We start from the raw sequence: 21,856 nt of genomic DNA, 5'->3' as shown, positions 1-21,856 counted from the left end.
AAAACAGAACAGATGTTATGTCTCCAAGCAACATCATCTTTGACACATCTCATAATTTTTGTGAAACCTGCTCTAGTTCATTTCTAACTTTTTAGATCATAAAGAAAGACAGACCAAAATGTTGGGGTTTTATTTTTTTGTTCCCTTGAGTTATTAGTTAATTCTTTGCTCTTTTTCTGCCACACCACAGCAAATACTTGCTTTTAGGCTTTCTCAATCTATAATCAAAGGGTCATCTAAGCGCCCTTACTAATTTTATTTAATTTAGTGGTGTAGCATAATTATTATTTACGGATTGTGAAGAAATATCTAAAGAAAACGATGTCAGTACGAAGAGTGTTATGGTACAGTGTAAATGTATTATTCTGTCACCTCTGCAACCCTTTAGGCAAAATTACTGTTTATTTCCAAAAGTAAATTTATGAATCACAAAAAGAAAATATACACAGAAAAATTGAGTCCTTTACCTGGCACAACAAATCAATGCTGCAGTCAACAGCTTTGTTCTGTATTTATTAAGATCTAACCTACAACGATGAAATTATTAGACAAAGTAATGAGTCTCCATCAATCTGTCTTTGGTTTTATAAAACCCAGTTTTACTCTGTCAGCCTTGTCAATGCTACTGAATATTAATGGGAATAAAGTTAATTGCTGGGTGGAAAAAGGTCTTACTCGAAGTGAAAAGGAAGCACCTTGCTTAAATCTGTCATTTTTGACAAGCCATAATTTATTTCTCCTTAGTGATATGTACCGACAGGTTTCAAACCTCTCTCTTGTCTTTATCACAAATTCTAATTATTTTCATTTGGGATGTTGTTGAATTCTAAGCCTCTGACCACTTTCATCATTTGCAAATAAATGGTTTCATAAAAATGGGTTACATATTCTGAGTGGAAGGGATTTTGCATAGAGAATAGGGAAGCAGCTACCTCTGCAACCTCTAGAAGAAATACAAATGTTTTTATTGCATTTCAGTAGCTACAAAGAGGAAAGCAATGACTTTCAGAGTAAGAAAGGATTGCATGTGAACCTAATAACTTGCTAGCACATCAACATGCTAGTTAAACAATTTCATTCAGAGAAATGAATAATGAACAAACACTTAAGGTTCATCCTGATTAGGTTGTCACCTGATTGGAAACACAACATTTAGTTGTGTGGAGAATTTTGAAAAAGGTTTTTACTAAACTCTAAGCAGTTGTAACTTTAAAATAATGCATATGTATTTGTATTTTAAATCAGTAGCCTTCTTCACTTAATAGGGTTTAGGAAACAAATTAACCTTGAAAGTAAGAATGGACCAACTCGTAAGGTTTTTTTTTTTTTTAATTTGGCAGGACAAAATCATTTGGTGGTAATATTAAAATGCATTTAATATTATCAATTTCCCCATTTTGATGATAATCTGCATTTATTGTTGGTAATTTGGGGCAACATATTATCAGTGTGAAGTCCTTACACAAATAACAAGGAAAGCTCTAGAAAGAAAAGAGGGTTATTCTTAGTGGGACCAACGTAAAATTTTGCTCTTAGAAATAAGATCTGGTGGCCTAATGATTTGGAATAATGCCTAATAAATGAAGTCCACCTGCCCTCACTCCCTGGTTTCTGACAGTTGGTTGTACATTCTTCCTCATATTCGGCACCAAAGTCTAAAAGCATTGCAGGCGCCTACACTTTTTCTCCTTTGGCTGAAAGGAAGTTCCACATGTGACTGGCCAGCAGATTGGGTGGCGTTTATGTTGTGGTTCTTAGTCATCCCAATTTTTCTCCACCACATCCTAGTCACAATGGGGAAAAATGAAAAGCAGCTGCTAACAGCCTCACAACAGTTCTGTAATTACTTTCCTGGGCTGGCATTATATGATTTGACAATGGCCTGGGGATGTAACAAATAAGAAAAACCTTGTCATTCAATTTAAAAGGCTTCCTACCAGGGCAACACACTCCCCACTTCATCAGAATGACAGTACTCAACTCTGACACAGTCGGCCTGTTTAGTGCTGAGCCATGGAACTGCAGCCAGGTGGTGCCAAGCACAAACAGCCACCTCACTTTTCTATTGACACTGCAATTGCGTGGAAAGATGAATCCTAACAGTCCAAATTTCACATCTCGGGTCTGATGCGTACCAACCTATTTAATTCAAAGAAGAAATTCGAATGAATACGTTGGAGTTTTTGAGTTAAAACAGTTTTTACACAGGACAATCCCACTTTGCCAAAGATTTTAATCCTAATATATTTTGTTTTCAGAACTTTGCATGAGCAGGTCTCATCCTACCTTTCCCAGATGAAATTATTAGGAACTGGTTCTATGGGTCAAAGTAGGCTCAGTATCCTAACAATCCACCTCGGTGGTCAACAAATTAAAACTCTAAAGGGTTTTAGTGCTCATTCTTCCTATCATTTAATAAAATGTCTGATGAGTAGTCTTTTGCTTCATGATTCAGAAACCTAGCCTCATTTCATGATTCAGAAACCTAATCCACCCACTGTATTCTCTCCAGTTAACAGGAGACAGTGGAGGAGAACAAAATCACAAAAGAAATAAAAGGAATGAGTCTAGGAAGGGAAACACATCATTTCTACCCACATTCTATGGTCCAGAAATACTCTCAAGACCCTCTCTAAGATGCAAGGGACCAAGAAATGGGGTTGAGCAGTGCAGCAAGGAAGAGTGTCATTCTCTGCTAAGTTGCCTTCCACAATAAGATGGAGGACCATTAGTTGCTGCATCTTACAGCCACTTGAAGTAACCTAAGACCATTTAATTACCATGTTCCCCAGCATACTATATGGCTCTCCCCCATTGAATCAACGATGACGTGTGTGTGTGTGTGTGTGTGTGTGTGTGTGTGTGTGTGTGTGTATGCGTGTATTACTGGGAATTGAAACCAGGGGCATTCTACCTCTGAGCTACATCCCCAGTATTATTTTTTTTGGGGGGGAGGGGTTTATACTGGGGATGGAACCCTTCTACCTCCAGGCTACACTCCCAAACCTATTTTATATATTTTTTATTTGGAAACAGGGTCTCTTAAGCCAGCGAGGCTGACTTTAAACCTGTGCGATCCTGTCTTTGCCTCCCAAGCGCAGGGATTACAAGTGTGCACCACCACGCCAGGCCCCAGTACTCTTTTATATCTTATTTTGAAACATGGTCTCACTAAGTTGCTGAAGAACTAAATTTCTGAGCCTGGTCTTGAATCTGTGATCCTCCCAAGTACTGGGATTACAAGCATGTGCCACCACACCTGGCTACATTTTTGGAAGGTAGTTTTCAGTGTTAAACTAGTAGTGATATGCTTCAGTTGACTGGATTACTAGAGGAAAAAAGAAAACTCTCCCTTCTGAAGTCATTGGTCTAATTTTAAAAGCTAAAGAAAGCCTTTGTTAACTGAACAATATTCACCAACTAACTGCTGTGGGTCAGACATTGTTCTTGGTGCTTGGAATGCAACAGTGTGAACAGATGGATAAAAATTTCTTCTCTCATGAACTTTGCATGCTAGAGGAGGTAGAGAGAAAAGAATAAACATAAAAAGTCAGTCCATTTCATGGGATACATACGATGATTAGTTCAAAATAATGAATGCTTAAAAGGAATGTTGGTGATGGTTATGATAAGCTTCAGTGAGAAGGTAATACATAGACTTGAAAGGAGTGAAAAATTAGAAATGCAAGTATCTAGAGGAAGCACATTTTAAGCAGGAGAAGAAGCCATTACAAGGTAGATAGCAGGTAGGACATAGGCAAATCTCACATGTCTGACAAACAGTAAGAGGCCAATATTGCTGGTGTGGAGTGAGTGCTGGATAAAATGGAGTAACATCAGGCCAAAGATCTCATGGAAGGCCTATGGGATATGGTGAAAACCTTGGCCTTTATTCTGCATAAAGTGAGAAGCCATTGAAGGACTTTGAGCAGAAGAGAGATGTTATATGTCTTAAGTTTTAGAAACTCTAATCTGAACAGTATGATGAAAACAGAATGTAGGAAGACAAGGTTAGAGACAAACCAGTTCAAAGACTATTAAAAGAACAATCTTAATAAGAGATTACAGTGGATGTATGAGTACATATCAGTGGAAATGGAGAAAATGGCCGGGTGTGGTGGCGCACAGTTGTAATCCCCATGCTTGGGAGGCTGGGACAGGAGGATGGCACAGATTCAAAGCCAGCCTCAGCTACTTAGTGAGGCTCTCAGCAGCTTAGTGAGACCCTGTTTCCAAATAAAATATAAAATAGGTCTGGGAGTATAGCCCAGAGGTAGAAAGCCCCTGGGTTCAACCCCCGGTTATCTTATCAACAAAGATTACAAGCACGTCTTCCTTAGAAGGTGGTCCTTCAGGCTGAAAGGGAATGTGACCAGGCAGTAATTTTAACTCCACTGAAAGAAATGAAGAAAGAGTACTGGGCATGGGAAATATGTGACTAAGTATAAAATGCTATGTGGATAATTTTTTCCTTTTCTTCTCTTATTTTCTTTAAAACACAAAGATTATAAAGTAAGAACAAATGATGCCAAACAAACAACCCAAAAGAGCACAAGGAAGCCCGCGTGGACAGAAAGCTCTAGAAGTACATGTGCCATGTGCATTGTCTGAAAGCCAGGATGGAATTTGCCGTAAATGCTCTTACTGACTGAGAAAACAACACTGGATAATAGGAAAACACACATATGTATTTTAGTGTTCTACCACTATATTTTATGTGTACATGTTCTGATCATGGAACACAACCAAAAACAGTGGCTCAGGCATTTCAAGAACATTTATTGCAATCATGACCAAGACAGGTTTTTTATTTAACGCTCTATGCAAACTTTGGGCAACTTATAATATTTTAGGGAGGGATGAAGGGAGGGGAAGAGAGAGAGAGAGAGAGAGAGAGAGAGAGAGAGAGAGAGAGAGAGAGAGAGAGAGAGAGAGGGAGAGAGAGAGGGAGAGAGAGGAAGAAGGAGAAGAAGAAGAAGAAGAAGAAGAAGAAGAAGAAGAAGAAGAAGAAGAAGAAGAAGAGAAGAAGGAGGAGGAGGAGGAGGAGGAGGAGGGGAGGGAGGGAAAGATAGAGATAGAGATAGAGATAGAGATAGAGAGAGAGAGAGAGAGAGAGAGAGAGAGAGAAGAGGAGAGGAGAGAAGAGAGAGGAGAGAGAGAATTGAGAATTAGCTCAATCTGGAAAGCAAGCTGGATAGTTCATTTACCATGGAGCTTGGCTGCCTGTGTCAGAGTCTCAGGTCTGGGTCAGTTAAAAGATCATATTCTCTGACAAACTATGTTTTTATTTATTTTATTATTATTTTTTGGTGGTACTGGGGTTCCTGAAAGCCCTTCTACCTCCAGGCTACACTCCCAGACCTATTTTTACATTTTTATTTGGAAACAGGGTCTCCTAAACCAGCACGCGTGGCTGGCTTCGAACCTGTGCGATCCTCCTGTCTCTGCCTCCCAAGCGCAGAGATTACAAGCGTGCACCACCACGCCCGGCATCCCTGACAAATTATGAACAGAAGTTTCATGTTTGAATGTGTTATGTGAGGGGAAATGTGATACAATTAATAATACCCTTCTTAAATCCTAATACGTATTAAGATCTGAAGACATGGTCAGAGGAGGAGTAGATGCCACTTTCATTTGCTATGATCCTCTCCACTGTTTTTATGGAGTTATATAGGATTCAATGGGAAGAGACTTTACCCTATATATTAGAAAGAAGAAAGTCTAGACTACTTTCACCCCATTTGGCATTAAACACTTATTTGCTCTTTAATTGGTAGAATCAATTTTGCATTGTGGAATCCACTCATCTCAAACTCATGAATACTTTGCTTTAATTTTACTCTCTAAAACTGAAAATTAATCCATAAATATACTATGTATATACATTTATAAACATATGCATTTATAAAATATAAGTTCTCTCTCACTTTCTCTCTCTTCTAGTAGGCAACTGGATAACTGTAGCATTTATGTCTTGTTATCTGTTAGTCCTGACTTTACATTCATAGTATCTGCATTATAAATTTTGTATACATAGTTCTCAGCTGAAAACATAGAGAAAATATCTAATTGACTTTAATAAAAAGAACCAGCCATTCCATCTTCCAAAAACAGCCTACCTGATTGACATCACTGTTTTCTCACAGCAATGGTTTGAGGGAATGGTATTAAGAAAGGGCAAAAGGCCAGGCATGGTGGTGCATGCTTGTAACCCGAACATTTGGGAAGCAGAGACCAGAGGATTGTGGTTCGCAGACAGCCTCAGTTACTTAGCAAGGCCCTTTGCAACTCAGTGAAACCCTGTTTCAAAAATAAAAAGTCTACAGAATAGGACAGGGGGTGCATCTCAGAGGTAGAATGCCTCTAGGCATTCTGCAAAAAGAGGGGAGATATTGACAGGAGAGAAAAATAAATAATTCTGGGAACATGCGCTACTTCCAGAGCCTTCAAAACCTTGTATATTGTGGTGGAGGTGTTGAAGATGGTGGTGGGGTGGTGGTGGGGTGGTGGTAGTAGCTTGGATGCAGCAGAATATAATGAGATGGGTGCCCTAGGAAGCAGCAGGAGTCTTCTGAAGGGAGAATAAGTCAAAGAAAAGCCCCTCACATTTTGTAGTTTTGCCATGGGATGACCTTATCAATAAAGTTTGGTGACAATAATGGCAGTAGGCAGGTGAGTAAACAGTAATTGTAGGCTCGGGTAGGAGGTGCGATGTCTTTTACCCCTCATGAAAAGGTTCTGGTGCTTTTTTTCCCTCTGTGAAGTCAGTAAAATTGACCTATTCAGGGCTTTTCTAACTTTAACAAGTGTGATTTAGTCACACTGTTCTGAATTCTTACTCCTCTCCATACATCGCACACCTCCTCGGGAAGAAGAAAAGAAAGGAACAGTTCAATGGGAAAGGGTTTATCCTTAACTACTTCGTCCATTCTCCTCTCATTATCAGAGAACTGCACACCCTCCTGCCAGACCATGGGGACCAAATGGAGCGGGCTTGTGCCTCCAGGGCACCAAGGATGGACTGAGTGAAGACAGTGCTCCCCACTGTCACTGCCTTTGTTTCTGGGTTTGCGAATTTGTTTATAAAGCTTTATCTGCCTGTCTGCAGTGAGAGTGTCCAAACAATCCTGTTAACTCCAGGCTAAACGAATACCTAGCCAAGTGGTGATTGGTAGGGGTTTTTATCATTTAAAATATGGCCTTTGCTTGGCACACGTTTTAATTTCCCACCACTAGGGGTGATCTGCGGTGACTTTCTGAAGGAAAGGGAGGTTGAACAGGAGGGGACCCCACCTGGTGAGGGCAGGGAGATCTCACCAAGGTGACTTAGAATTGCATGGTGATGGGAAAAGGGAAGCTGACCTTTGGCTGGTTTCATTCTTGGTTTTAAATTCTCTATAGACTGTGTGCCTCCTTATAACCTGTGCCTGGGACAGGCCATAGCCTTGTGCTGCCCTCGCACTGGCGTGCCACCAGAATCAGAAGACTAGTCAGGATCCTCATACAGAGTCCCAAGAAGATAGACACTTGGCGAATGTGTACCTATGTACAAATGAATACACATACAAACATAAAAAAGATAGTTATATCGACATAGGATGTAGAGCAATGTGTCTATACATGGATTCTTACCTACTTGTAACATTCTGCTTCTGCTTCTGAGAAAATACATATGTATGGACAAGAATAAGAGTCGTTAACTGTGAACTAAACCATAAATGTGTGTATGGCTCATAAACTGACGATATCTGTGTGTGTTTGTGTGTGTGTGTGTGTGTGTGTGTGTGTGTGTGTGTGTAAAGGAAGGAGATAAGTAGAGAAAGATAATAGATGATAATGATAGGTAGAAGGAAAGAGAGAGAGAGGAAGGAGGGAGGGAGGGAGGGAGAGAGAGAGAGAGAAACAGTCAGATTAACAACTAATTGCAGCTCATTTTATATAATCAGGGTGACTTTAGCTTTTATATGCCTCATTTTCCTCAGTGGGAAACTGAGGATAAGGATTATGCCTACTCAAAAATATCTGGGAGGATTCAGTACAAGGATGTACATGAAGCATTTGGTGTAAGTTCATGTCCAGTCATTTGTAGCTATCATTACCATGTCTTTTTATTACAGGTAAGTGGTTATATTTTATGAGCTTCATTCATCTTTTGCCAAATTTCCTCATACTTGCATGTTCCTAAAAGAGAATAGGAAGAAAGATACAAATCTCCCTTAGTACCGCTGTGCTTGGATATCTATGTGCACGCCAACTCCGGGGCACACTTCAATAGCATAGCACACCCTGCTAGTAATATGAGATGTGTTCCATGAGTCACACACCATTTTAGGTGTTTCACAAATCCCAACTAACCTTATCGTTCCAACAATGCTATAAGGAAGAAGAAATTAAAACCCAGGGAGAGCATTTCACTGAAGCACAGTAACAAGTACTAGAGGTAGAGAGTAAGCAGGGACAAGCTGGCCACAGCAAGGGTCGACTTACCCAGCATCCTGCACTGCCTCTCACCACCGTCTTACAAAGGCAGGTACTCCCTGCCAATAGACTCTCTGCCCGGAATGCGGGTGCTTGGATGAAAATACTGATTTAGGTCAAGGTGTTCTGAAGACAAGCTGGATCATAAAACAAGTCTCTCTGTCCTCTCTGCTGAATGCCTCTCTACCGCTAGAGGAAAAAACTAACCACGTTTCATCTTTTCTAGGTGTAAGAAGCACTCTCGTAACTGAGTGTGGTGGCGCATGCCTGTTATCCAGGTACTTGAGAGATTGAGACTGTAGGATAGTAGGTTTGAGGCCAGCATCAGCAACTTAGCGAGACACTGTTTCAAAATAAGAATTTAAAAAATGGGTCTGAGGGTGTAGCTTGGAGGTAGAATGTCCCTGTGTTCAAACCCCAGCACCCCAAAAGGAATTTAAAAAAAAGCACCATCAATGTATGTAAAATGAGATATTATATGACATTAACTATATTTTTCCCTTTTTATCTGAAAACAACCTGCCATTTCTCTGGTCATCACTGAGCCTTTTTCTGAGCCTTTCTTTGCTAGATTATATCCTTCTCTTCTACTCTCCTAGAGAGAAAAACAAAATAAGAGCAAAACCCTCTTTAGTATTATAAAATAAACTTCAAAAGCAAATCTCTCCCCAGAGAGTACAGTAATACAGTAATATCTCACTTTGGGGATCTATTTTCCTCCTCTAAGACAGAGCTCTCCTATCATTTCGGTTCAGTGTACATTGCCCCTCTTTATATCACCACCTACATGGCTCCACACACCTTTAGTGCCAAGAAGCCTTAGAAGATTTTATAACAAGAGTAATTGTAATAGAATTTAATCATGTTGTCGGAAGCAAAGGGCCAGCAACCTTAATGATAATGTTACAATAGAGAGCCCTGGAAATGGCATAAGTAGGTAAAATACTGTAAATCGAAGGTGCCCTATGCCTGTAATGCACACTTTAACAGCCATTCAAAGCCAGGCACCATAAAAATACATCTAGCATCTGTAAGGCATTAAACATTAAGCAAGCCTCTGGATAAAAAAAAAAAAAAAAACCTCAAAGGACGCCATCGTGTGAAAACCAGTCCACTAGAAATTGAATTAGGACGCATCTGAAGCATCTTAGGAAATCAGCAGTGGAAGGAAGGATTATAATTTGCCAATGGCAAGGCCTTCTTGGTTTTGAACAAATGAATCTTCATATGTCTTTCATCTTTCTAAAAGGTATGGGTAAATGGGACCCTGAGTTTAGACGGTAAAATAGATAAGTCTGCCTAATTTTCTGGCAAATGCTGCAAGTGACCGAGAGTCTGGTATGAGCTTAATAAAAGCTGGTCAGGAAGCTAATACTTATAGGTTTTTCTATATGTTCTTCAAGTGTAAATCTGTGCATTAAAGCATATTGCTTATTCCAACTATTTCTACAGTGTTGCAGATGTTAATTCATCAGCTTCCACAATACCCTTTTAGAATAACATGAAAAATAATGTTAATGATACCTTGGGCTTCTGCAATGCTTTTTATTTAAAAATCCCTCAAGGCATCATAAACATTAATAACACGAACAAAAATCCTAATAATAATACTAGCTGGGACTCAAACAGAAAAGATTACTAACCTCATTTTGTAGATGCCGAGATTTAGTCACAAATAGGCTAAGAAAATTGCCTCAGACTACAGAAGCCGTCCCAGCCGAGCCAGCAGTAGAAATCAATGCTTTTGAGTCTCACATCCCCATTCCAGGCAATCTACTTCTTCCTATAGAAGTGAGAGGTATTCTCTCTTTACTTTTGAATGTAGCATTTTTACCTCGACAAAACTAAAAGTATTGAGAACTTTCCTCTTTCCCTGTATTAGTTCTGCCTAGCACCTTTAGAATCAGATTCAATACATAAGTTGCATTTCACCTCCTATTAGGGCCTTTCCACTAATCTAGAATGATAACATTTATTTTTAGAAATTTCACTCAATTTGAAACAGTTATAGAGATACTCCAAATTGCCTTTGGAAATATCATCTTATTCCCCTAAGTATAGGGAAATACTGCATAGAATGCATTCTAGGCCTCAGTAGCAGACACTGCTCAGAGGGGCTATTGTAGATTCTGACACAAATTTAGTAATGGCTGACTTTTTTATGTCTCACTCATACCTGTTGTGTTAGAACTTGTAAACACTCTAACAAGATTAGAAGTGGCTTCCTTGTCTCTCGTCACACCTAGAGTTGGAGCCTTTCTTAAATAGGGAACTTGCTAAGGCAAATGACCACAAGAAAAACAAGGGACAAGAAAAAGAAGAATCCACTTCATTAGATGATGGTTAAAATTTTAAGATGTTTACCTTAAAATTGATCTGTGTTCAATCCATTGTGTACCAATGAATTTAAATGAATCTGGCCTCTTTGGTGCAGATGAAAATTGACTCAGAGCCAAGTAACTAGTTTCTTCTCTCGACCGCTTTTCAGAATGTGTTCGTTAGAACTGCTTTCGTTTAATGACAGGGAGCTTTTCAGCATTACTTTCACAGGAAGGTGAGCCTTTGCTTCCCTTTCATATTTGTCTGAAAGCACTTTCACTAGCCAGCCAGAATCTATGCTACATGTGAACTTTCCTACAGAATCTCCCAAACAAGGTGAAAGAGAATCATTAGTAGTCCAGATTTCAATCTTCTGCGCAGCTCAGGTAACAATAAATGAGTAATTTGCCGCCCTTCGCTTTGGCAAGCTGATGCCTAATGATTACCCAGGGACGGGATAATGGTACTACCGTGATTACACTATGTTTTTCTAACCACTTTCAAGGCCTTTGCTTTCAGACCTGCCCTAATGAAAAGAAAGCTCTGAAATTGGGCCAGGCCTTTATTAAAAATGTTCTGACAGGCTCTGCTTAGATAAAATGTATTCGCTTCTCCAAGTTGAACCTTCTTCAGATTTGGAAGGCCTGGGCTTAAGAGTAGATCTGATTGCCTGAACACTTTTATAATGAGCAAATGAGGTCCTGGTTAATTCCGAAAGCCACTGGGAAGATTTATTTAAAGAAGATATGATGATAACCTATCTCTAGGATTTAGACAGTGAGCTGGCTCAGAGAGAAGTACAGAAGATGAGGAGACAATCATAAAAATCAGATTTTTCTTATGTTCTAACTTACTATGTGATCTTATGAAAACCAGTTAATATTTCTGACTTTCTTGGCTGTTGTAGGCACAGTTGGCACCACTGTCAATCATCTCCTTGATAGAAGAGATAATAGGTAGTAAAGATGGATAGATAGGAATACACGTAGAGTTACTCTCCACAGGATCCACTCTCTATACATACATTTGTGGCTGTAACTTGTGCCATTTAAAATGTTTATATTAAGAGTCCATGTTGGTGGCATTTAATCAGACACCAGTCCATTCTGCACAGTGCTTCAAAGCTCTCTCTCTCTTTCTCTCTGAATCATGATACTATACAACATCACACTTATAATGCCTCCGCTACATCCAATGTTCATCTGAGGATGGTTTGCCTGATAACTACCTGGAAAACTCTTAAAATGCAATTCTTCCTGCTTCCCTTCTGATTCAGCATGTGTGTGTATGGGAGTAGGCCGTAGGTATACAGGATATATATATATATATATATATATATATATATATATATATATATATAATGTCTCCTATATATACATATATATTCTATTTATTTATTTATTTATTTATTTATTTATTTTTGTGTGGTACTGGGGGTGGAACCCAGAGGCTTTCTACCTCCTGGCTATACTCCCAGACTTATTTTTATATTTTATTTGAAAACAGGGTCTCACTAAGTTGCTGAGAGCCTCACTAAGTAGCTGAGGCTGGCTTCGAACCTTCAGCCTCCCAAGCGTGGGAATTACAAGCGTGCGCCACCACACCCGGCTATATATTCTTTTTAAATAAGCTTGGGCTGAGTTAGATTAGGCTTGGAAACCACTGACTATAGCACACATCCCGCACTCTTTGGAGAACTAAAGATCCTTTACTGGAGGACTCTGGGACACTATTTTAAGGGATAAAGCTGTGGTAGATAAAACTATGGAGACATGAGAATGCATGGAATGAAGGAGGGAGTAGCAGGTGTGGATGCGATAACCAAGGTCAGAGATGTGAACAGAATACAGGTGCATTGGAGAGTAAAGCAAAAGCTGAATGTATGAGACGAGGGTTGGGTTTAATGCATCCCGAGTTTTGGGTGCAGACAAAAGAAGCAGACTGCAGTAACTAGCTGGATTAGGAGCTCTGGAGCTCCGGGGAGAGGTCTGGCTACGAGATAGTATTTGAGAGTTGGCAATCAATTGTAGGTATGAGCAGATAACTTAAGGGATATAAGTGAGGGATGAACTTGAGAAATTTCAGCATTAAGGGTGAGGAGGTGGTGAAGAGAAGAGGAAAGAGTGACTGAAAAGAAGTGGTCAGAAAGTTAACAATAAGGTGCCATGGAAATTGAGAGAGGGCAGCAGGGTTGAGAGTGGCTTATGTTTGAAAAGACTCCGGGAGGATAAGAACTGAAAGACTGCAAGTGGGGCTGATAAAGCCCACTCAGTGGTGTGCACTGGCAGATGTGTTGCCACGATACATTAGGATGGAATGAAGCAGAAAGCATTTAGGTTCTAATTCATTCTTTAAAGTGCTCAATTATGAGGGGAAGAAGATATAGTAGTAATTGGACGATCAAAGGTGGGATTCTGAGACAGAAGAGACTCGAGCTTATTTATATACCAAGGAAAAAGAGCAATGGAGAGGATATTGAGGATGAAAAAGGAGAAAAGTGGTGGAATGAGGATGTCAGAGAGACGAGATTAAGAAAAGATTCATAGCACTCGAATGAGTGTATACATTTGGTCATGAAAAGCAAAGGAGATGTCCCTTCCTCTGAGGTTAACAGGAGATTGGCAGTGTAGACAGAATTTTTATTTCAAGTGCCTTGGTAAGAATGACTGAGGAAAGGTTGCGTAGGCTCCTGAGAACAGTGGTGACATTTGGAGCAGCTGCTCTGCAAATTGGAGGCAGGTCGTGAGATTCTACCAGTATCAATATTCCACTGGCAGTTAAAAACTATGAAGATATAGCAGCCCAAATATCATCAGCCATGTGGCTTTTCTCAAATAGCTCTCAGCATAAGAGTAGATACTTCTAGATTCAGAGCTGTTTTTTTTGTTGTTGTTTTTTGTTGTTGTTGTTGTTTTTTTTAGCAAGTTAGTAAGACAATAAGATAGCACTAGAACTTTGGTAAGAAGGATGAGATTGGAAACTTACTGTCATGGTACACACCTGCAGTCCTAGTACTTGGGATGCCTGAGACAGCAGGATTCCCGGTTGAAGTCAGTCTCCGCAAATCTTGGAGGCCCTCAGCAACTAAGTGAGACCCTGTTTCAAAAATAAAATAAAACGAAGCTGGGGGTGTGGCTCAGAAATAGCGTGTTTCTAGGTTCGATCTCTAGTACCACAAAGAAGAAGAAAAAGCAAAAAAAGGAGAACGAGAAGAAGCAGAAGAGGAGGAGGAGGAAAGGAGGAGGAGGAGGAAGATTGGAGACTATGATTAAACTTTATCCTGGAAGTATAAGACTCACCAAAGTATAACAGAGGTGAGAACTCATACAGTATCAGAGCAATAGGAACTGGGAGGTGAAATGGGAGATTGTGTGGTAGTGTTTAAAATCAAGGTCGATATCCTGTGCTTAACATAGTAAACTAAAGATGGCCTCGCTGGTCCAACCACAAGCTCTCCGCCCACCTTTCTCTCACAGATAAGATCCCGTAACCACGACACTCTTGTACTAAGGACCAGGTACAGTGCTTACTTGGTCCTAAGTAGTGGCTTTCTGTTTCCTGCCAGTCTGCAACAATACTCAAGCAAGCCAATTGCATCTTCTCTTGGGAACTAAGGAAACTTCCCCTTTTTGATATCACAAAACCTCTCCGTGATATCCTTGGTGGTTTTCTTGGTTTCTCTGCACCCTCTTGAGGCTTTGCATGGTCTTTGGTGACCTCCTCCCCCGAGCTGTGAGCACATGGGATTAATAAGTTGCCATTGAGCTCATCTGTCCAGTTTGGAGAGTCACATGTCATGTGTTTCCTATCCTCAGAATCCTAGAGTAAATCCCCCCTCATCAACAAGGTGAATAGGAGGTCATTAAAAAGGTTGAGTGGATTGTTCACTTGGACATTTATATTGCCCTTCTTGGGTAAAAGAGAAACTGAAAATCAAGGACCAAATTTTTAGTAAATGTTAGGAAGTAGTTTTGAAACGGGTAGAGCATAAAGAGGGAACATACTAAGATGATATGAACATGTGCTTGGTGTCTAAAATTGCAGAAACTGCTGACCTCCTTACTTCTCATCTGAGATATAATAAGAGAATTGTAAAGAACTCAAAAATAATGGATCTTCATCTAGAGTGACAAATCCATGCCAAATATTCTGGACACTAGTCATGATACTTTATTTAATTGTTTTTAATCAAATATCTTAGTCTGTTTCTGTTGCTACAACAAAATACCTGGGGTTTAGAACTTAATTGAGAAAAAAGGTTTCTTTGGTTCACTGTTTTGGAGGATGATATTTCAAGATAAGAAAGTTCCATCATTTGGCCTCTTGGTGAGGGCCTTTTAGCGACCTCATAGCATGGCAGAGGACATCATGGTGGAACACATGTGAGAGAGGTCACATGACAAAATAGAAAGCTGAAAAAAATCTAGCCACATGAGACCCAACCTACTCCTGAGAGACAGCACTAATTAATTCATAGAGATGGAGCCTCCTTTACAGTTTCCACCACCTCAACTCCATCACACTGAGGACCAAGGTCCAGCGCATCAACCTGTGTGTGAAAAACCATATCTAAACTAAAGGACCCAATAAGATAGATATTTCTTCCTCCTTTTTTTTTTAGACATAGGATCCAAGGAACCAAGAAACCTTGCCAAGCTCTCACAGAGAGAAAGAGGCTAAAGGAACGACCCACCATTTTGTATATGTGTGTGTGTGGGGGGGTACTAGGAATTGAACCCATGAAATTCCTACCCTCCAAGCTCACTCCCAGCCCTGTTTTTTATTCGTTCTTTTTCTTTTTCTCCTTTTTCTTTTTTTTTTTTTCAGGTATGGGGGTGGAACCCAGGGGCATTCAACCTCTGAGCTACACCTCCTGCCCTATTTTTTATTCTTTATTTTGAAACCGGGTCTCACTGAATTGCAGAGGGCCTCACTAAGTAGCTGAGGCTGTCCCCAAACCGTGATCCTCCGGTCTCAGCCTCCCGAATGCTGGGATTACAAGCATGTGCCACCACGCCCGGCAAAGTCTTTTTATTTTTTGAAACAGGGTCTCACTAAGTTGCAAAGTGCCTCACTAAGCAGCTGAAGCTGGCCACCAACCCGTGATTCTCCCGTCTCAGCCTCCCAAGTACTAGGAAGACTCACTTCGTAAGTCTCACAACTATGCCACCATGATGTCTTCACTTCTGGTCATTAAATATTTTGAGAGTATTTTATGTTCAAAATTTTCTTTTAGACATTGACTATTCAGGATATCACTGGATACAAGAAGGCCTTGCCCTTGAAGAGCTTACAAAATAATGGGAAATATTTTAGTCATTCTTTTAGAAGCAATTAACCCATGCCAAAAGAAGTTTTAAGGATGGGTAATGAGGGGTCTGCCTTTACCGCGCACTAGGTTACAGATTATTTTCAAACCTAGTACAATCCTTTTGCCAAACATGAGACGAGGGATCACTGTACTAGTGAATATAGAAGTGTCTAATTTTAGTCATCGTTTTGTCTTTGGATCTTTCAGCAGCCCATACAACTTACGGCTGTGTCTTTTTCTGTTGTAAGCAGTCTAGCTACAGGCATTGTATGTGATTCCCTAAGAGCTGTATGATTTTTTTTTTATTATTCCTTTGTGACAGCTTTCTCAGAGTTATGCAAATGGTATGCCAAGTGTAGTCGGCTGAAATTTCTTCCATTTTATCTCTGTCCAAATAGAAGTTGCCTCATCTGCATATAACAGTTCCCTTTGCAACTCAGTTGTAGTAGAAAATTGGAAGTCGTTTGTATTTGCATTTCCCGGGGATGCAGACAAGAGCAGATGCCAATAATGGATGTCATAATTTGCTGCCTTCTCTTTGCTGCCTGTAAATCTCTGAATATTTCTCCTACAATAGCAAGTAAAGAGATTCAGCAAGCATAATGGGGGAGAGAGAAGATGTAAATCTCAGCAGTGGTGTGGATTCCAGCTATGAATATTTCAGAAACAAGACACTCCCTTTAAATGAAACACTAATGGTTTTGAAGCTGCTGCTAGGCCTGATGTGCTTTTTATTTCACTTAAGAACCCATGGCTTCTGACTGCACAACACCAGATCCTGGTTGGTAGATTCTAAAGAAGGCCTTTGCTTATCTTCTAATTTCAAATACTGGCATTATTGTGGTGTCAATTCTTGATTACCTACACACTACACCACAGATACACAGGCATGCACAATTTAGAATTTAAATCATTTACATTTGGTTCTGAAATGAAGACAAGACATAAAAATATCTCCTTCAACATCTCTCTCGCACACACACATGCTTGCACACACACACATGCACACACACACATGCCCACATATACACACATTCACACATATAAATATGCATGCTTGGCAAACTCATTCCCAAATACTGAACCTTGAGTCCTTCCTTCCCTGAGCCATATTTTAGTGGTTTGTGACTCAGTTCAATGATGGCAATTGCCTTTTTTGCAGGGGGAGGATAGAGGTGTTCTATGGAACAAACCCAGGGACAGTCTACCTTTGAGCTATACCCACAATCTTTTTATTATTTATTGATTGATTGATTGATTATTACTTATTTATGTTTGCAGTACTAGGGGTGGAGCCCAGGGGCATTCTACCCCAGCCCTATTTTTTATATTTTTTATTTTGAAACAGAGTCTCACTAAGTTGCAGAGAGCCTCTCTAAGTAGCTGAGGATGGGCACGAACCTGCAATCCTCCTGTCATAGTCTCCCAAGTACTAGGGTTACAAGCGTGCACCACCACACCTGGCTTTCCAAGTCCCTTTTAAATTTATTTATTTATTTGTATTGGGGATCGAACCCAGAAGCATTCTACATCCAAGCCACACCCCTAGTCCTATTTTATCTTTTAATTTGGAAATAGGATCTCACTAATATGCTGAGGGCCTTGCTAAATTGATGAGGCTAACCTTGAACCTGTAGTTCTCCTACCTCAACTTCCCAAGTATGGGACTAGAGGCATGTGCCACCATGCCTATCTTAAATTTTTTATTATGAAGCAGGGTCTCACTGGCTTGCTGAGGGTCTTGCTAAGTTTCTGAGGCTGGCCTAGAACTTGTGATCTTTCTGTCTCAGCCTCTCAACAACTGGATTATAGTCATGCACCACTATGCCCAGCAGTTACAGCAATTATCTAAACATCAATATAAAAAGAATATTTTATTCAAATTATGAGTCTTGAATATAAAGATTTAGAGATTTCAAAATTAGAATGATACAGATTGTGTCGATTTTAATTTTTTCATATTTCTTATTTACTACAAACAATAAATTGAGTTAATTTAAAATTATCCATAGTTTTCTTTTTCTAACTCACCTTGATTATTTTTTTTAACCATTTTACTTGAAAAAAATCCTCTTGAACTTTTGTATGCCACATTGTTTCATAAATCCTGGAGCCCATAGCAAAATTATTTTGATTACAAAGTTGTTGTTGTTTTGTTTTTTTTTTTAATCTGCCAAAATATCCAGGCTTTCCATAAGATGTCTGTTATTACTCCAATGAGATGTTTAAATACCTTAATTGGTACAAATGTAGTAAACTAACCCCAGTAAACCTCATTAACTAGCTATATTCAGTGATACTACTGCCAGGAAGAATTGGCAGGCTATTAGCTTAAATAAAATAATACAAAAAAGAAGAAGAAAAGAAACTAAATCAAAATTAACACCTAGTAGATGAGCTTCCATTGACTTGAAAAGGATTCAGGTGTATTTGATTCTAAATACAAGTCCCCTCCAAATTCGAACTCCATGAACTTGTTGCCTAAATACCTTGGGGATTCTATTCTCAGACTAATCACCTCCTTTCTTTTCTTATAAGCCAAATGTAAAATCTTCACGGTAAAATCTCTTCTGATTTTTCAGCAACAAGTTTCTCATTCCTTTTATAGTGGTGTCTTGCTCAGATCCCTTTTAGCAGGACAGAGTACCCAATGCTCAGCTGGCTGTTAACAAGGCTTTGCTGCTAACAGCTCACTTAAGGTTGCACTATTTACTGAGGATTGCCTCTCCCCCAGAAATGTCTGAAAGGCTTTCACTTCTCAGAGCAGGCTCTTCTGGGAATACAGAAGGTCACCATCTTCTTTCACGTGGGATGGCTTGCCACGCCCCTCACGTTGTACGGCTCTCCAAGATATCTGGCTGGACTTTCACTACATCTTTGCTGGAGATCTTCATTCTCTGCCCTATTTTCCTGCTCTCCTCACTAACTTGATCTCTCCTAAGAAAGCTCATTGTTAAATCATTTGCACAAGAATTCCTATCTCTGGTTCTGATATTTTAGGAAACCTGACCTAAAATAGTTGGTAACAGGAAAGATCCTAGGAAGTAGTAGTCTTTCTGAATGGGATGCTGAAATTAGCATCAGCCAGATAGCAATATTCCATCACTGGAGGCTGGGAGAGTATCCATCATTCCTGACATACTGTAGCAGTATAGATGCTGAGGCATTCGCCTGCAGTGATTTCGTATGGGTAACAGGTAGAATTACCTTCACAGTGTACTTGTTGCTTAGCAGTTTCAGGATAAATGATGACTATATGAATTGTAGAATTTGCTTCCTGTCGCTAAGTGCCATTAATGCTTTAATGAAAGAAAATGACAGGCTTGAACTCAATCACCAAGTCAGAGTAAACCATGCTTCCTTGACTACAATTAAAGGACTCACATTTCATGTGACCAAAGAGTAGACCTTGCTGACAACCATGTGCAAACTCACCTAAGTTATGAGTTCAGCCTTCTTTGAGTTTCTGCCACTCTTAATTAACTTCTCTCCTGCCACCCTGGTTGTTTATCAAGTCGAGGCTAACCTATGCTTTGATTCTTTAATATAAAGAGCTCAGGACATTACAATTGATTGATGATTTTATTGTGTGTAATTCCCAAACAAGTATCATTTCTAAATAGTATTAAATTATTTGTCTTGTTATTAACCCTACCCTTGAAGGTGAAATTCAATCAATAAAATTGTTCTGGTCTCAGGAGCTATTTGTTCAGTTTGTGACTAGGAGAGCATATACTCCTGCAGCATACAGAAAAACCTTCCAAGCCGGGCGTGGTGGAGCACGCTTGTAATCCCAGCATTCGGGAGGCTGAGACCGGAGGATCGCGGTTCGCGGACAGCCTCAGCTACTTAGTGAGGCCCTCTGCAACTCAGTGAGACGCGGTTTCAAAATAAAGAATAATAAATAGGGCAGGGGGTGTAGCTCAAAGGTCGAATGTCCCGGATTCCATCCCCAGACCCGCAAAAAAAAAAAAAAAAAAAATCCTTCCAAAGTAAATATAGGTTATTTTGTTTGTCTGTATGTTTACAATATTTACTTTCAATAAAAATCCCACCACATTTTCCCATGGGGAAATCCTATTGGATTTTCTTTTTTATTTAGGAAATAATGATTCCTTCCTCTTCCAAAATAGTTCAGGTGTTCATGTCAAAACAAGTGATAGTCCTAACAAAGATTTGCCAATGTTTTTGTTTCCCTTTTTACTTTTTTTTTATTTTATTTATTTATTTTTTTGCCATTGTCATGTTTTATTCTTTTAATCTCTCATCCTCAAGGTTACAGAGTTCCTGATGTTTGACAAACATTTGATCAGATCAAATCAGGGAAAAAAGCCTGTAAAACCTTGCCTAGATAGGGTCCACAAGGCCGGCCCGGCAGGACTTCAGACAAGCCTGGCTGCAGCAGGGCTCCAGGGAGTGCTCCTCTTCGCCTCCATGTAGAGAGGGTCAGCCAGGGCATCTCAGGAGGAGACTCAGTATTCAGCATTGAAGGGATACTCAGGCAAGTGCGACTGTCTGGGCAAGACGTAGACCCTCCAGTTATTGTTCAAGCTGAGCAAGGTCTCCATATCTTCCTCAGCCAACTTGAAGTCGAAAACCTGGAAGTTCTCGACGATGCACGCTGGGGTCACCGACTTGGGGATCACTACCACATTCCTCTCGATGTGGAATTGGATCAGAACCTGGCCCGGGGTTTTTTTTTTGTACTTTGCAGCAATCTCCTTAACCTTGGGTTCCTCCAGGAGTACAGGGCCCTCTGGCTTGGGCCTAGGTCTATCTGGAGAGCCCAGGGGGCTGTAGGCTGTGACAGCGATGTTCTTGGACTGGCAGTACTGGATCAGCTTCTTCTGGTTGACATATGGGTGACACTCAATCTGATTCGTCACTGGTTTTTGTTTCAGTCCCGGCTTGTTCAAGAGCCTCTCGATCTGCAGATGGTTGAAGTTGGAGACACCGAGCGCCTTCACCAGCCCCTCATCCACCAGCTCCTCCATAACCTCCCAGGCATCCAAGAACGTCCATTTGCTGATGAGGAAATTGCCTTTCTCATCGGTGGGGAAGAAGCCCTTCTCTGGCTGCATTCCCTGCGGCCAATGAATTAGGTAGAGGTCCAGGTAGTCCAGTTTCAGGTCCTTGAGGGTCTTCTGAAAGGCTTTCTTCAGGTACTTCCTCTTGAAAAAGGTGCACCAGAGCTTGCTGATGATGAACAGGTCCTCCCTCTTCACAGCCTTCTCTCGGATCTTCTCCTGGATGGCTTCTCCCACCTCACTCTCGTTCTCATAGGCATAGGCACAGTCTATATGGCGGTATCCCGCATCAATGGCCACCTTCATGGCCTCCTTGACTTTGTTGGGGGGAGACTTCCAGGTGCCCAGACCCACAATGGGCATCTTGGCTTTGTTGCTGAGCTGCACAAAGGTGGCCATGGCTGGTGCAGATGTAGTCAAGCCAGCGGGAGCTCCCCTTTGTACTTTTTATAACTGTCTGTTTAGAAAACCTCAGATACACTGGTCAGCATAGTTTGTAGTGTGTATTATTTCCCATTGATCTCTTCAGATTCACTCCTCGTTTTCCACTGTTCTCTGGGACCTATGATTCTGTTCTGTGGTGGCACCAGTGATCTTTGCACTCCAGCATCTCAGTGAATCTGTGTACTGAGGAAGCAATGGCAGGAGTCTGGAGGGTGGTAAGAGTGTGAGCTCAGTGTGTTTATCCCCAGCTGTTCCTGGTAGTTCCTATCCTCTA

At 40.4% G+C, this 21,856-nt stretch overlaps 1 protein-coding gene across 1 annotated transcript; it reads right to left on the bottom strand.

Moving 5' to 3' along the window:
• Positions 1–20,583: 20,583 nt before the first annotated feature.
• Positions 20,584–21,537, bottom strand: LOC308271585 (aldose reductase-related protein 2-like; the record flags this gene model as incomplete). The annotated part of the gene is made up of 1 exon (XM_080708004.1): positions 20,584–21,537. The coding sequence occupies one exon, from the start codon at positions 21,535–21,537 to the stop codon at positions 20,584–20,586; it is 954 nt and encodes a 317-aa protein (XP_080564130.1).
• Positions 21,538–21,856: the final 319 nt, after the last annotated feature.

Source organism: Muscardinus avellanarius, assembly GCF_963383645.1.
Source record: "Muscardinus avellanarius genome assembly, chromosome: 12".
Taxonomy (NCBI): Eukaryota; Metazoa; Chordata; class Mammalia; order Rodentia; family Gliridae; genus Muscardinus; species Muscardinus avellanarius.
The sequence above is the reverse complement of the archived record's forward strand: the minus strand, read 5'-3'. Positions and strand labels throughout refer to the sequence as shown.